The sequence below is a fragment of the Triticum urartu genome, chromosome 1A (genome assembly GCF_056163025.1).
Source record: "Triticum urartu cultivar PI428250 chromosome 1A, HENAU_Tu73, whole genome shotgun sequence".
Lineage (NCBI taxonomy): Eukaryota > Viridiplantae > Streptophyta > Magnoliopsida > Poales > Poaceae > Triticum > Triticum urartu.
In genome coordinates, this window is record NC_141873.1 from 56,145,654 (window position 1) to 56,161,733 (window position 16,080).

Genomic DNA, 16,080 nt, shown 5'->3' on the forward strand with positions numbered 1-16,080 from the left:
AAAAACCTATGTCTTCGAGTGAAGACAATGAGAGCGAATCTTGTCCAGAGTCGGACAAGTCAGCTTTGCTTGTAGCCCAAGTAAAGTTGCCATGTGAGTTTGAAATCTGACCGTTGGAACACGTGTCAGTTCCTTAGTGACCCAGGGTCATTTCGGACAAATCAGGTCGGGTTGCCAAGTGGCTATAAATAGCCCACCCCCTACAACCATAAACGGTTGGCTGCTCAGATTGAGAGTACGGCTTTTGTCGTTTGAGAGCAACCCACCTCGAAGCCTTTGAGAGAGAATTCCTTGCGAGGATAAAGCCCTAACCACCCAGAGCCAGAGAGAATTGGGCATCACTTAACTCTTCTTGTCTGTGTGATCTGAAGACTTATTACACTTGAGGACTGTGCATCCTCCAGCCGGTTAGGCGTCGCGTTCTGAGCATCCAAGAGACATTGTGGATTGCCGGTGAACGAAGTCTGTGAAGGTTTGGGAGTCTACCTTGAAGACTTACAAGAGTGATTGGGCGAGGTCTATGTGACCTTAGCTCAAGGAGAATACGGTGAGGACTGGGTGTCCTGAGCTGCGTGTTCAGGACTGGGTGTCCGGGACTGTGTGTCCTAAGTTTTAAATACCTAGCCGCTCCAACCAGACGTACAGTTGTCACAGCAACTGGAATTGGTCCAACAAATCATTGTCTTCAACGAGTCACTGGTTTCATCTTCACTTCACTTTACTTACTATTACTCCTTGTGAAGTCATTGTATGTTTGCTCTATCATTTGTCTTCACTGAGTGACTTCGTGTTCTATTTGGCTTCACAATATCTTCCTACCTGATCCTTACTACCTAGCTGCTATTAGTCTTCACAATACCACCTTTGCCTAGTGTAGTCTATCTTCCGCTGCATGGTAATAGGTTTAATTTTATCGTTTGTCTTCAAAACTCCCATGTTCTGAAGACTTTCATAAAAATTGCCTATTCACCCCCCCCTCTAGTCGATATAACCCACTTTCAGCCACCACCCTGCGCAGAGCCCACCAAGCTCATAGACGAGCCCACCATCTCACAAGCCGATGACCGGATTAGGGTTCCGTCCCATAAGTAGAAGAAGCAGAGACGGGCGCAAAAGGCATCGCTGGCCCCCTATCCCGCATCGACATTGCCAACGAGGTGATACCCACACTAGGATCCAACGAGACGAAGCACACATGTGAAACCGGGTTAGAGCCAAGCAAACCAAGGGAAGGAGTAGGATGAAGTAACCTACGAGCGCGGCGAGATCTGGGCATCACAACCACCCAACCTCGCCCCCCCCCCCCCCCCCCGAGATGAAGAGCTACGAGCACTGAGTGGCCACCAGGTACGAACTTGCAGAGCCAGACCCCAGCGCCCCCAGGTCACGCAGTGCCGTCACACTGTCACCATGGGAGAAGGCGAGGGGGAGCTACCAGCACTCAAAACATCATCGACATCCAGATCCAGTGCCCAGAAGTGATTGGTGAGAAACCGCACTAGAGAATAGAGAGCGAGGGAGGGGCAGGGAAGGCGGAAGGAACCGGTGAAGAAGGGGAGGAGGATGAGCCACATGGAGATCCCGGAGCGGGGAGGCAGGGCAAACAAGAGAAGGGGAGGGGGCAGGTCACCGGAGAAGGGAAAGAGAGGGGTGTCGGGCGAGGGGGAGCAAGTGAGGGAGCCCTCCTCACATACCACAACTTCACACTTGACCTCTCTCCGCTATCTCTCACTTCTTCTTCTTCTTCTCTCTCCCCCATTTCTGCTCTCTCACAACCTCTATCTCTACTTCTCACATGCTGAGAGGGGATGGCGCATTCTCTCTCCTTCCATTTCACCTATGTTCTTTCTCACACACACAGCCTAGTCCCATTTCACCTTTGTTCTCCCTTCCTCACACACACACACATCGTAGTCCCATTTCATCTCCTCTCTCTCTCTCTATCTCTCATTTTCTTGTACTTCTTCACTTTCTCTCTCTCCTCCCCATGGCTGCTCTCTCACAACCTCTCTCTCTCTGTTGCACACACGCCATGAAGCAGGAATCTTGCATGGAGCATCTGCTTGTGTTGTGTGGGGCAGCTCATCACGTGAGAACGGTGACAGAAGATGCCAAATAGGGGCTTGGTCAACGCCTGGTAATGACGCAAGAGCGGTCAGACGTGGGCTCGCGGTGCTCCCAGCTGCAACGATCATGATGTCAAATAGACGGTCATGATAGCAGGTACCTTGGAGCTTGACCTACAATTCAACTTTCCTCAAGTTCCTCCTTCATCTTCACTTTGGTGAGTACTTCGACGTCTCCAAGCTCCGCATTTTCTGTTTTACATTTGTTAGCTTGCTCTTGTTTGCTGCCTTAAAAGTTGTTTCCTCGGCACTTTGTATCTTTACTATAGCCGTTTGGAAAATTAGTAATTTAAAGTCGGACTCAACGAGCCTATTGTCTAAAAAGTATTTGTATGCATCACATCAAATTCTTGGGCTGAATATATGAATGAGTGCATATGTTAGAAATTTGGTTCACTAATTTCCCGTTGACTCCTATATTACACTGCTTATTACCCGCAATCAATAACCATACCACTCCCTAACAAATAATGGTGAATTTACATATGTAATAAAACCTGAAATGATAGGCATACCTCATAAAAAAATCGTGTAGTTCATCCTTGGTCAGTGGATAGCCATTATAAAATGTCACGAACAAAGTTCTCTCATCAGGTGGAACATCAGATAGGCGTTGCGTGATCTGCAGAGAAATATATTATTATTTTCTCTTCAAGCTATGAACTGCACTAGATATTTGGATGAAACCTATCAAGTCTTATTGGAATATAAACGAATGAACATGCAAAGAATGATCAGGGACGATGAGTTACTGCATCATTATGGTTCTCTCTTAAGCTCAACTTATCCAGCAATGTGACCAAATGGGAGGTTGGATGATAATCATATACTTCGTCCTCTGTATCATGGTGGAGCATACGACTCGTTTGAGGATGGACATTTCTTGAACTTGAGCCTTCTCCATGACACATTTTACTTGTTTGAACACGGATATTTCTAGAACTTGTGCCTTCTCCATGATGCTTCGGATTGTTAGCATACAAAGCCTTGATCTTGGTAAGAAGGTGTTTCTGCATATAGATGATTTTGGTGAATCAGAAGGAGTAGAAAATACTTCACAAATTATTAACAAATCTTTCATTACTCTCACCGAGCTATTAGGAATATGTTCATGCGATGATTCTCCATTTGCCTCTTGGTATAGATCTGTCATCTGCATAGATGATAAAGAAAATCACAAAAGGTTAAAACCTTGTACTAGTAACAGATCTGATCTTGAATAACTAAATATGAACACTAGTCTTACTGAGATATTAGGAATCTGTTCATGCAATGATTCTCCATACGCCTCTTGGTATAGATCTGTCATCTGCATAGATGATAAAGCAAATCACAAAAGGGTAAAACCTTGTACTAGTAACAGATCTGATCTTGAATAACTAAATATGAACACTTGTCTTACTGAGATATTAGGAATCTGTTCATGCGATGATTCTCCATAGGCCTCTTGGTATAGATCTGTCATCTGCATAGATGATAAAGCAAATCACAAAAGGGTAAAACCTTGTACTAGTAACAGATCTGATCTTGAATAACTAAATATGAACACTTGTCTTACGGAGATATTAGGAATTTGTTCATGCGATGATTCTCCATAGGCCTCTTGGTATAGATCTGTCATCTGCATAGATGATAAAGCAAATCACAAAAGGGTAAAATCTTCTACTACTAATAGATCAGATCTTGGATAACTAAATATTAACCCCAGTCTTACCAAGCTTGCAGCAGGAACCCGACCGAGAAGCTACTTGGGAGCGCGAGGATCACCTCCGTTCTGAATATCCGGAGTTCTTTCAGTCCTAGATCTTAGGTCGAGATCCTCTTGTAGTGGTGGAGAGTTGTAACGTCCTGGATGTAACATTCCATAATTGTAACTCCAACTCTTGCCATTTCCGGCAATGTTATATGTTATATCATCTATGGTTGGGTTTTGTCCTCGTTTTGCATTTTGTTCATGTCAAGCATTTCATCTCATGTCATCATGTGCATCTCATTTTCATTCGTGTTCGTCTGATGCATCCGGTCATTTTCCCTGTTGGCCGTTTCAGACTCCGACACTCACACATGCACCCGTTGCACCTCTCAGATCTCGTTTTGTGAGCAGGAGAAAAACCTTCTCGGAATGGGCCAAGATTTGTCGAGTGGCCTTGGTACATCACCGGTAGGCCGCCTGTCAAATTTCCTTCCATTTGGAGGTCCTTTGATGCCCCAACGGTTAACCATGTAACCGACAAAACCCCTCTCTCTTTGCAGCCCAGCACCCCTCCACAACAGCCCACTAACCCATCTAAACCCCCTCCATGCTATCCTTCGTTGGTTCACGACCGTATGGGCGAAAACCGCACCTCATTTGGACTCTCCTGGCTCCCTCTACCTATAAAAAGCCCCCCCTCTGAAATTCGGGCGAAACCCTATGCTTCCACTTCCTCCGCGCGTCGGACACGCCCACCGCCGTCCCCTCGGCGAATCAGGAGCCGCAACGTCACCGCGCCGCCGCCCACTGCCACGTGGGCCCGCAAGCCTGAGGCCGGCCCTACCGGCCCGCGCCTCGCCCGCCGCTGCTCGGTCATGCCTCGCGCCGCACGCCGCCGCCCGCCGCCCACTGCTCCGCCCGCTCGCTGCCGCCTTCCGCGCTCGCCGCCGTCGCTGCCCGCACGCCACCGCGCCACCACCACGTGCCGCGGCCACCCTGTCACCACCCGGCCCTCCTCCGGCCAGATCCAAGCGGGCGCCGCCCGGATCCGCCGAGCCCCGGCCTCCCCGGCGCCTTTCCAACCCCACCGAACCTCCGCGCCGCCATCTCCGGCGAGTTCGACCTCGCCTCGGTTCGCATGCCGACAAACCGTAGATCCGGAGGTCGAAATTCTCTCCAAGCCCCCGAATATTTCATCTCATGTGACCATCTTTGCCATGTCATAACTTCATGCTCGTAGCTCTGATTTGCGCATATGATGTGTCAAAGTGTTCATCTCGTGATGCTCTACATGCTAGTGTCATTTACATGTATGTTACTATCCATATTGATGCCCTAATCTTCATTGCAGAAGTGCTAAATGATGTTATCTGTAGGAAACAATCATAACTTGTTGTTTTGTCTTTTTCATAGCATTTTGTGTGTATGTCCTTTGAGCAACATGCCTACATGTGTTAGGAGCATCTTCATTCCATCATTACAGTGGTGCATGCCTTGTATTTTTATGTGCCCTGTGGTGACTAGCACAAGCATGCCAATTAGGCCACTTGATGTTGCTGATTTCAGCCACTTAGTTTTTCTGCTAAGTCTTTTCCTGTTACAATAGGTTGCTATGTTGAATTGTTGCCACAAGTAAATCCATGCATATTTTGATGAAGTTCAGTAAGGATGTTTTGAAGATATCGTTATGCCCTATCCATTCATTCTTCTGTTTATAATTATTGGATACTGTAGCTTATCATTATAATGCTCTTCTTTTGCTAAATATTGTTGTTGTCAGTCTGTTAACAGGAAGTGCAATTTTTCCATGTGTTTTGCTAGTGATCCATGTACCCTATGACCATGCTATTGCCATGTTTAGCTTAATAAATGTGTATTCTTACTGTTAGTTGCTTTGTTATGGCATGAAATGCTTTGTGGTGAGTGTCACAAGCTTGCAAAGTTGCTATCATGAATCTGTTCCTTCCATGTATGATTTTACTCTTAAGTCTGAAACCTCTTCATATCACTTGCCATGTTTGCATTGATGCTACCATCTTTTTTGTGCATCTTTGGCTCAAGTTCAGTAAGGGAGTTTTGTTCTTTGCGTTCAGTACTAGTATGCCATGCCTTTGTTTGTCATGATATGTTCATGTAGCATGTAGTTTACTAGCTCTAAGCATTGCTACCTGATGCTGTTTCTGTCATGATCAGTGAAAAACTGCAAAGTCTGTAAACTGTTATCATTTGCATTTTTACCATGCTGTTTTAGACTTGTTCTAGTGAGTTATAGCAGGAGCTCAGTGTTCATGATTTGCAGAGCTTCACCTGTACTTCACGGCCATGTGTTTTGTTTTTATGTTGAAGTGTTGTAGCATATTTTCATGATGCATCTTAAGTGCTATGATGCTGTTGAGCACAGTTTGGCAATGTTCTTGTTTTGCTCGTCGTTTGCAAACCGTGCATCCGTTTCTGGTGATCTTTATATCGATTTCGACCGAAATATCCTAATCTATCTAGTGGCATGCTTGGTTTGTCAAGCTGATGCCATGATCATCTTTTCCCTTCTGGAGTACGCATATGCATTGCACATCATATCTTACACCCTTGCCATGTCTTGCATCATGTTGCTTGTGCATTGCACCGTGATTTATTGTTGTTCTGTTGCTTGTGTTCTTGCTTTGGGTAGAGTCAGGAGACGAGTTCGTGAACGAGGATCCTGTCGAGTACGTTTACGAGGAGCAAGCTTTCGACAACCCCGAGAACTTTGCAGGAAAGATGATCATTACCCCCGATATCACTTCTATATTTGCTTGCTAGTTGTTCATTCTATCGCTATGTCATGCTACCTACCACTTGTTTATCATGCCTCCCATATTGCCATGTCAAACCCCTAACCCACCTTCCTAGCAAACCGTTGTTTGGCTATGTTACCACTTTTGCTCAGCCCCTCTCATAGCGTTGCTAGTTGCAGGTGCCTTACAGGTTGTTCCATGTTGGAACATGGATATGTTGGGATATCACAATATCTCTTATTTAATTAATGCACATATATACTTGGTAAAGAGTGGAAGGCTTAGCCTTTTGCTTGGTGTTTTGTTCCACTCTTGCCACCCTAGTTTCCGTCATACCGGTGTTATGTTTCTTGATTTTTGCGTCCCTAACATGGTGAGGGTTTATGGGCCCCTCTTGATAGTTCACCTTGAATTAAACTCCTCCAGCAAGGCCCAACATTGATTTTACCACTTGCCTAATGACAACTAAAACTTGCATAGGGAATTTCCGGACCCCGTGGACTTAATCAACCCCCGAGCAGTGCTCCTCACGAGTGTTGATCCAAACCTATCAACCGCCGGTGGCTGCTAGGGGCAACTCTAGATTGGCCTACCAGAAGTTTGGACAATCCGATTGTGGCCTGAGACGAGATACGCGCGGCTACTATCAGGATGTCGGCACATCGGGAGGTTTTGTTGGACTAGTTTTACCATTGTCGAAATATCTTGTGCTCCGGGATTTTGAGTCTGATCGGAGGTTCCCGCGACGGAGGATTGCCTCCACGGATCCCGAGCTTGTCATGGGCTAAGTTGGGACACCCATGCAGGATTTAAACTTTCGAGACTCGTGCCCGCGGTTATGTGGATGTGAATTTGTTAATATCCGGTTGTAGAGAACTTGACACTTGACTTAATTAAAATACACCAACCGCGTGTGTAACCGTGATGGTCTCTTTTCGACGAGGTTTGGGAAGAGAACACGGTGGGGTTATGTTCGAACGTAAGTAGTTCATGATCACTTATTGATCACTTCTAATTTACGACCGTCGCGTAGTTTCTCACCTTACTATTGTACTCGTATGTTAGCCACCATATTTGCTTAGCGCTTGCTGCAACTCCACCTCATAATCACATCCTACCTTTAAGCTTAAATAGTCTTGATCTCGTGGGTTTTTGAGATTGCTGAGCCCTCGTGACTCATAGATACTACCAAAACAGTTACAGGTGCCGATGATACCAGTGCAGGTGATGCCACCGAGCTCAAGTGGGAGTTTGACGAAGACCTTGGCCGTTACTATGTTTCCTTTTCGGATGATCAGTAGTGGTTCCCAGTAGGGACGCGATCGGGATTTAGCATTTGGGGTTATCTTCTTTTCTTTTGGATTCATCTCTAGTCGGACCTTGTGTGTACTCTGTTTAATGTATGAATTGTCTGTTCATTGTGTGGCGTGGCGATTGTAAGCCAACTATTTACTTCCTTGTTCTTGTACATGGGATTGTGTGAATATGACCCTTCTCGCGACAATACCAAAATGCGGTTATTCCTCTAAGTCATGCCTCGACACATGAGAGATATAGCCGCATCTTGGGTGTTACAGTCGGTGATGCACTACTAGGAATAGGCCTACTAATGGCGCACCAGTTTTGCATACTAATGGCGCACTACTGGTGCGCCATTAGTATCACGCCACTAGTATTTGTTTACTAATGGCGCACCACTGGTTGATATATCCAACCCCAGCACCACCTCACTTCACATGCACTTCTTGATATATCTATCATATCAATCCTATTAAACCTTGCTGATGTCTAGGACTTTGTTCATGTTCATGAGTATGATGAAATTTTCAAAAATTATTTCAAACTTCCCGGTCATATTACGTATCATATTTTGAAAAATAATTCAAACTTTTTTTTCGAAACCAACTTTTTTTCTGTTACTGGTGGCGCACCTAGCATACCATGCGCCACTAGTAAGTTTGAAATTTTTTGAATTTTTTCCCTCCGGATCTTAAAAGCCCCGTAACTTTTTTTCTATTCAGTTTTTGGGGATTTTGAAAATGTTTAACGGGGTTCCCCGTTAAATTTGGATGTAACTTTTCGAGTAGATGATTTTTCATATAAAAAACTTTTTAATCCGGGTTCGTATGCAAAGGTTGGCCCATTTTACAAATTCAAGAGAGATTTTGCAAATAAAGTCAAAATTCATATTTGTAAATTTTCCCAACAACTAGACCACATGTCACATAGGAAACTTATTTTCTTTTATTTTTTTGGCATTTCCATCATTTTCTTTTATTCTTTTTAAACTGAAAAGTTGGTCCAAGGGGGGTGCATTCGGTACGTTTTGGGACAAGTTAGTAATGGCGCACCATGGGGGTGGTGCGCCATTACTAGTTAAACTAGTAATGGCGCACCACACCCACGATGCGCCATTACTAGTTTTGAAAAAACAATAAAACAAATTCTGAATCTTTTTTTAAAAAAAACTTAGTAATGGCGCACCAGTGGACAGTGTGCCATTAAAACTAGTAATGGCGCACTGTCCACTGGTGCGCCATTACTAGTTTTGAAACAAAATAAAAAAAAATTTGGAATTTTTTTTTTTAAAATAATTTACTAGTGGCGCACCGTCGATGTGGTGCGCCATTACTAGTTTAACTAGTAATGGCGTACCACTCCCACAGTGCGCCATTACTAGTTTTGAAAAAAAATGAAACAAAAAAAATTTGTTACTAATGGCGCACCGTGGATGTGGTGCGCCATTAGTATTTGGACACTAATGGCGCACCAACACATGGTGCGCCATTAGTGTCATTTCCATCTATAGCCCTTTTCCTACTAGTGATGGGAATGACAACAGGGATGATGGAGGGGCTCCTTGATTTCTTCAAAAACAAAAACCCTATAAGCTATCAACTAATCAAATGCATACGCCTTGCATAGTGCTCCCCAATTTGAGCATTCAAAACATTAGTAGTTCTCCAATTTGAGCATTCAATAAGCAAAACTAAATCATAAAATAAATTAGTATTCAAATTAGCATGCATTCAATAAGCAATCCTAAATCGTCTCTTGCGTCCATGCATCGTCGAATATTATCACTAATACATCTCGAATAGTATCATACATATGACATCACTAATACAGCTAAAACCCTAGTGAACGAAGGGTATCGGCGCGAGCGCTGGAAACCCAAAGAGAAGGAACCATCATAGGATCATAGCTCCAGTGAGATCCCTGAAGAACCTGTCCGGTATTGTTGAACCTGCCCTCCGACGCAACCATGTAGCGACGGACGTACTCGTCCTCCTCGCTGAGACGGTGACGTACCACCTCCACGGTGTCCGAAAGCCTCCGCACCGTCACTGGCCCACGCGACCTCCACCAAAGAAGCTTCGGGTCAAAGACGGGTTGGCTCCTCACCAAGCTGCGCCCCCGGAAGGTAGCACCTCCCAGTACCAGCACGGCGGAGCCCAGTCCCGGACATGGCCCCTCTGATCAGGCAGGCCACCTCCCCGAGTCGGCAACGAGGATGCGGGATAGACATCATCGACGTCGATGCGGGAATAATTGCTTTAACTAAAAAAATAACAACAAATGTGACATGTTCAAAATATGGCATGTCCACTTCAATATGAATCAACCTAGAATTCTGTTAAATACACCTAAAAATAAACTAGTTCTATTAATTTTCTTACTAAAAATAAACTAGTTCTATTAATTCAACTAGTTCAACTAAGCAGTTACTATAAATAAAAATAAACTAGTTCTTACAAAAAATAAACTAGTTCAACTAGTTCTATTAATTTTCTTACTAATTCTATTAAACACTTACTAAAAACAGTAAAAATTACATTATACAATAGTAAAAACTAAAATAAAAAATAGAAAAAATAGAGATGGAAGGAGGAGGGGGTGGGAGGAGGGGGGAGGGCGCGGTGGGAGGAGGAGGGATGGGAGGAGGGAGGAGGGAGGAGGAGGGATGGAAGGACTACCTCAGTTCCGGAGGACCAGGACGACGGGCGCTACGGCGGGCGACGACGGTGGTTGGGGAACGGCGGCAGCGGCGTATGACGGGGGTTGCGGGGGTGAGTGAGTGAGAGGGTCGGCCGCGCGGGGATGATAAGGTAGGGTTAGTAGCAGCATGGGTTAGAGAAAAGTGCTACTACCATGGAGCATAGCAGTAGTGCTGGATAAGTATACACGCTCCTGCTAAGTGGTTCTAGCCATGTGCGCCCATTTCAAACATAGCAGCATCGTGTTTTTCTAAAACGCGCTACTGCTAACAGTATAGCAGCAGCGCCTTTTACTTCCATGCGCTACTACTAAATAGTAGTAGCGCTTCATTTTATCCAACCCTACTGCTAAGTTTCTGTGTATATAGTTTTCCCTAATAGTGTATGTTTGTCCTCACCCGCACAGCCGCAAAACGGTCAAGGTCACCACCAATGGATGTTGCCCCGTGCCATTACTTTTACGTCATTGATGGTTTCATTGTGGAATGATGGCCATTGGGAACCATATGCAGATGGATTCTCATATACAATAAAATTTTCAGAAAGTAAAAGAAAATAAAGAAAGGGTAAGTAGGAAAATGATTTAACTTAAAAACTCTCTCTCAATGTGAGTAGATTCATCAATCCACCCTCTGTGAAGGGGTTAAACTATGGTCAGACACAACAAATGATTGTCCATCTGCTTCACAAAGAGAGCATTGATGGTTGAGAAAGATGCTTAGCACTTTTGGAGTACGCGATTATTTAAGCCGGTTGTGTGGCTGCTCGCGCGATGAGGTGGGACTAAACACCCAACGTGCCATACATTTTTGTTTTAAAAAAAGGCACGTATATGCCGAGTTTCGCTATCTAGGAACTCGGTAAACACAGCGGGACCAGCAATGACGTGGTTGTGAGAAGTCTAGGGGTCATAGCTTTGCCGAGTTCCCGATAGAATGAACTTGGCAAACATATAACCCTTCACAGCCGCAACCTGCCAAGCAAGGCTATAGTAGTGGTTTAATCCCACCTCTCCACGTGAGGAGCGACTCGACCAGCTTAAATAGCCGCGTCATCCAAAAAGGTATAAGCTTTGGTCATCATTGCACACTTTGTGATGGATATTGACAGTTATTATGTATCTTGATCTCTTCTCTTATATGAAAAGATTCATCTTCTTTGTGTATATACATACGTGGAGAAGCTTCACAATGATAGTCCATATTCCTATGATGGCTGCTCGTCTTTTTTTGAATCATGAATGTAGATGGTCTAGGAGCATGTGTAAAAACTAAAGATGATAGTGAGTGTGAGATAAAAGAGAGAAGAAACGATGAGACAATATATATGGATAGCATTCTAATTTTGTATAGAAGATATAAGTTCGGTACTAGCTATACTAGTCATAAGTTAAGGGTATGGTTGGACATGTGGATACCCTAGTGTTCCTGCCTACGTACGGGTCCTGAGTGGACGACGCCATCGTAAAAAGCGAGCGAGTGCGTCGGTGCTGGTTGCGGAGGTCTAGCAACGCCTGTCTGCCGGCCAGAGAGGTAGAGCAGCGGCGGAGGAGGAGAAGGGTGCGGATGCAAAGCAAGGGGGAGAAGGGGCGGATTGGAAGAAAATGGGACCGGGAGAGGGTTTTGGGTGGGCCAGGGGTGGTGTCGGAGTCCTATACGTGGCTGATGTCCGCACTCCGGCAAAGCCCACCCCCAACTTTGTTGTCGTTTGGCATGAGTAAGTGCATCCGGACCGCTCGGCGGAACGATACAGGCCCAGGTTAGATGGCATAACACGTGAGGATAACTTGGTCCAGACATATGCAGGCATTTTGAGGGTCAGCGTTGGAAATGATCTTAGAACATCTATAACCGAGCTCTCTCCATAACCGACCAAAATGCCCGGACTAACCGGCACTCGCCATATGCAGTCCAAATCTGGGGCGGATATGCCGACGCTAAGATGCGCCAGCCACGTCAGACTAGCCGGTAGCGCCAATTCGCCCATATATGTCCCCCTCTATTACCTGACCAGCCCTCTCCCTCTTCTCTGTTTGTCCTCGTCCGCACAGTCGCCACCGGCTCGTATGGGCGGCAGCTCCAAACTGAAGCTTGGCATAAAATGTCTTACGTGAAAGAAGACGTTAGCTGTTTGTTTGATCTGCGCGTATTGCACAGACTCCATTGACGAAGAGGTGGCAGGGGCATGTTGGGCTCCACGGGTGTTCGTGAGGTTGTCGGGGTCACGCCGACCGGCTATGCAGGAGTGGTTCTAGAGCGTTGGGGGGGGACATAGCTTTTGGGGTGGGTTTACTGTTGAGGACAAAGATTTTTAAGTGACTTGAGATAGATCATCTTTGATGGTTGACATGTGGGAAAGCAAGTTGCGAGTCCTAAATGTCCGTCAGCCCAAAGTCATATCCCTTGAGTGAGAGGATCCGAAAATGCTGAGTGGTGGAGTTTGTGTGTAGGACGAAAGGAAGGATTCCTCACATGCCATTGACTTATGTTTTAATAAGTTTTTGCTCACTTATTGAAATAAACTCAATTCTTTTTTGTGCGTGAAATAAACTCAATTTTGAAATATACATATGCGAAATGAAGAGTTAAAATCACAGAAACAATATATACATGTACACATATACAATTGTAGATCATGCGCATGGAATGGATAAAATATTCAATTATTTTGGGGAAAGTCAAAGTGAGTTTTTATGTGTGTTTAGCAAAAAAATTGTAATTGCTTTTACTAAAACTTGTTGTGAAGTACTAATACTGGTACATGAGTTGTTCATATACATTTGGGAAAAATAAACAAAAATTTAAATACAAGGTTGTCCACAAAATGGACTCTCTCAAATATTGTTTCATAACATTCACAACACATCTCCAACTTTATACTACATAAACAAATTTCAATGACCAGTTGAGCTCTTTTTTACTTCAAAACTCTCTACCTCTTGGTTTAACATTTGTAATAATGAATGTGAATGAAAATCACCATTTTTATGTAATAATATTTATTTAGATTCTTCTCTAGCTATTTTAGAGGAAATGAAAATGAAACAATATCTTAATGTTGTCAAAAATATAAAAAAGAATTTGGCAACAAATCACAATATTGGTTCTATAGCTTATGATAAAACTCCTAGAATAATGAAAGTAAGATAAACATTGATTGTTCACCAAGTGTACTATCTCTCATAGCATCCCATGCATGCAAATATCCACATAAACCAATTGGCCCTTTTCCACCTCAAAATTTGACTACATCTTGACTGAAGATTTGTAATAAGGAAAGTGAATTAAAATCTTCATTTTTATTTAACAACTTTATTTCAGCATTTTTCTAGCTTTTATAGGGGGGAATTAAACTATATCTAAATATTTTTAAAAATACTACAATTTGCAAGGAGTCCTAATGTTGCTTTAGTAGTTTGTGATAAAATTACGGGAATAATGCAAATAAGAAAAATACTAATTGTTCACCGAGTGGGCTATCTTCCAGAACATCTCGTGCAAATATCAATTTAACCCAATTTCGGTGCCCATTTGAGCTATTTTCGATTTCTTGAATACACCTTGATTTAATATTTGTAATAAACATTGTTGTGCAGTTTGCTTAATGTTCAATAAATTGTGCTATTGGTTCGGTTTTACTAGCTTCAGTTGAGAAGAGATAAACATTATTGTTGTGCAGTTTGCTTACAGTTCAATAAATTGTCCTCCTTCGTTGGGAGTACATGCTTTTAGTTACCAATTAGATGTCTGACCGAAATTAGAAATTTAACACTCTTTTTCACTAATGGAACTGCAAATGTGGAAATATTTAGAAAAGGGAAATCAATATTGCTCAATAAATTATACATTTTTAAAATGAATGTCTTGCTGATGGAAAGGCTCGGTGGCCTATATTTTCCACCAACCCAAATTAGTTCACATAATGTGTTTCAGTTGAAAACTTAATGATGCATCCATTTGTGATCGTTTCTTCTGGGTACTGGATTATTGGTATGATGCCTCCATGCATTCTATCAAATTCAGTAGGAATAGAGATGCTAATTAGTTGCGGCTCTTCTTAGACATTGTACTGTACCCCTTCTCATAAACTTGACATGTTGATAGCCAAAAAATTATTTTATCATCAAGGCAGCTAGCAAATTAGAATTCATAAGGTTGATAATAATTGAGGAATTTAGAATACATAAGATTGGTAATAAATTGAGGAATTCACTCAAATTATATTATTTAATATGGATAAACGGGAAACTGTAATATGATATTGTAGTCATAACATTGAAAACTTAGTAAGTACGTTCTTATGCTAGCCGGTGCAGAAGTACAGGTTGATGACTAGTTGATCTAAACAGCAGCAGGGACGCTACAACATCTCCAACTCACGTCCCAGTCTCAAACTCCACCGGCAACACGGAGAAATCACGGTCGCATCTTGGTGGTTGGCACAGAGAAGCTGAGCGTTCTTAGTGTAGAAGCTTTGGAGGTTGCGCCGGCAAAGGAAAGGACGCCGTAGAAAAGCCGACCGCCGATGTCTAAACTCTAAATGCAGCGTCACGATCCGGGGAGGGAGCGCACTGTCGTTGCGAAACAAGCGATCGAGAGAGAGATGCGAGCGAGAACGATGAACACGAACTGGAGAGAGAGTGGTTTTTCCTCTGCCCAAACCTCGCAGCTTTTCTGTTATCTTTCTCTTTCTCTTATCTTAGTTACATTGAGTGAGAGAGAGTGGTTTTTCCTCTGCGCAAACCTCGCAGCTTTTCTGTTATCTTTCTCTTTCTCTTATCTTAGTTACATTGAGTGAAAACAACTACTAGCTAACCTCCCGGCCTGCTCGCTGTGATCCGGTCAAGTCGCGCCATCCCACGACTCCTCCACACGGTGATATGTGCTGACCGGGAGAGAAACAATGAGAAAGGAGTGCGTGCACTGTGCACGTCTCCACTACGTGCGTGCATGCGGCTGTCGCATCAGGCCCATGCACACCTTATTACAACAGAAAAATATAGCATCCTACGCTGCGTGACGATGAGCCTATAGCAGGCTAACACGCACTCGGAGACTCTGAAGGGGCATACGTCGCCGTCGCCACGGAAGCGATCAATGACGGTTGTGGTCGTGCTCGTGCAGTGGTTGTTACTGGGTGAAGGGCAGCGGCCCATGTGGGTAAGGAGCTCAGCTCAGCTTAAAAAAGAAAATAAAAGACTCGAGAGGTAGTACCATCCTTTTCAAAGAAAATACAAAACCGGAGCTTAACATTTCACTAGGGTCGCACAATGACTACCATAGAGTACAATAGCATTCCAGGATTCCCGCAAAATAATGATTAGCATTCCAGTTCCAGGAACGAATTTAAAGATTAACATCATTGTGTTCGTACCAACAATATGGATTTATAATACTCAACAAGTACAAATTTGAGTCCTCGCGGTGTCATGCGTCTGAAGATCAGAACTATGTCCATAAATCTGTGATACAAATGTGTAATAAGGAGCA

The 16,080-nt window shown here is 43.8% G+C and overlaps 1 protein-coding gene across 1 annotated transcript in view; it reads right to left on the reverse strand.

Moving 5' to 3' along the window:
• LOC147989967 (uncharacterized) overlaps positions 1-15,746 on the reverse strand; it is a 41,404-nt gene extending 25,658 nt beyond the window's left edge. The window contains exons 1-7 of the mRNA XM_087536734.1: positions 15,663-15,746; positions 3,685-3,747; positions 3,529-3,591; positions 3,373-3,435; positions 3,217-3,279; positions 2,879-3,136; positions 2,642-2,748 (exon numbers count right to left, since the gene is read on the reverse strand). Coding sequence (XP_087392860.1) covers positions 2,642-2,748; positions 2,879-3,136; positions 3,217-3,279; positions 3,373-3,435; positions 3,529-3,591; positions 3,685-3,747; positions 15,663-15,746 — 701 coding nt within the window. The remainder of the gene's footprint in view (positions 1-2,641; positions 2,749-2,878; positions 3,137-3,216; positions 3,280-3,372; positions 3,436-3,528; positions 3,592-3,684; positions 3,748-15,662) is intronic.
• Positions 15,747-16,080: the final 334 nt, after the last annotated feature.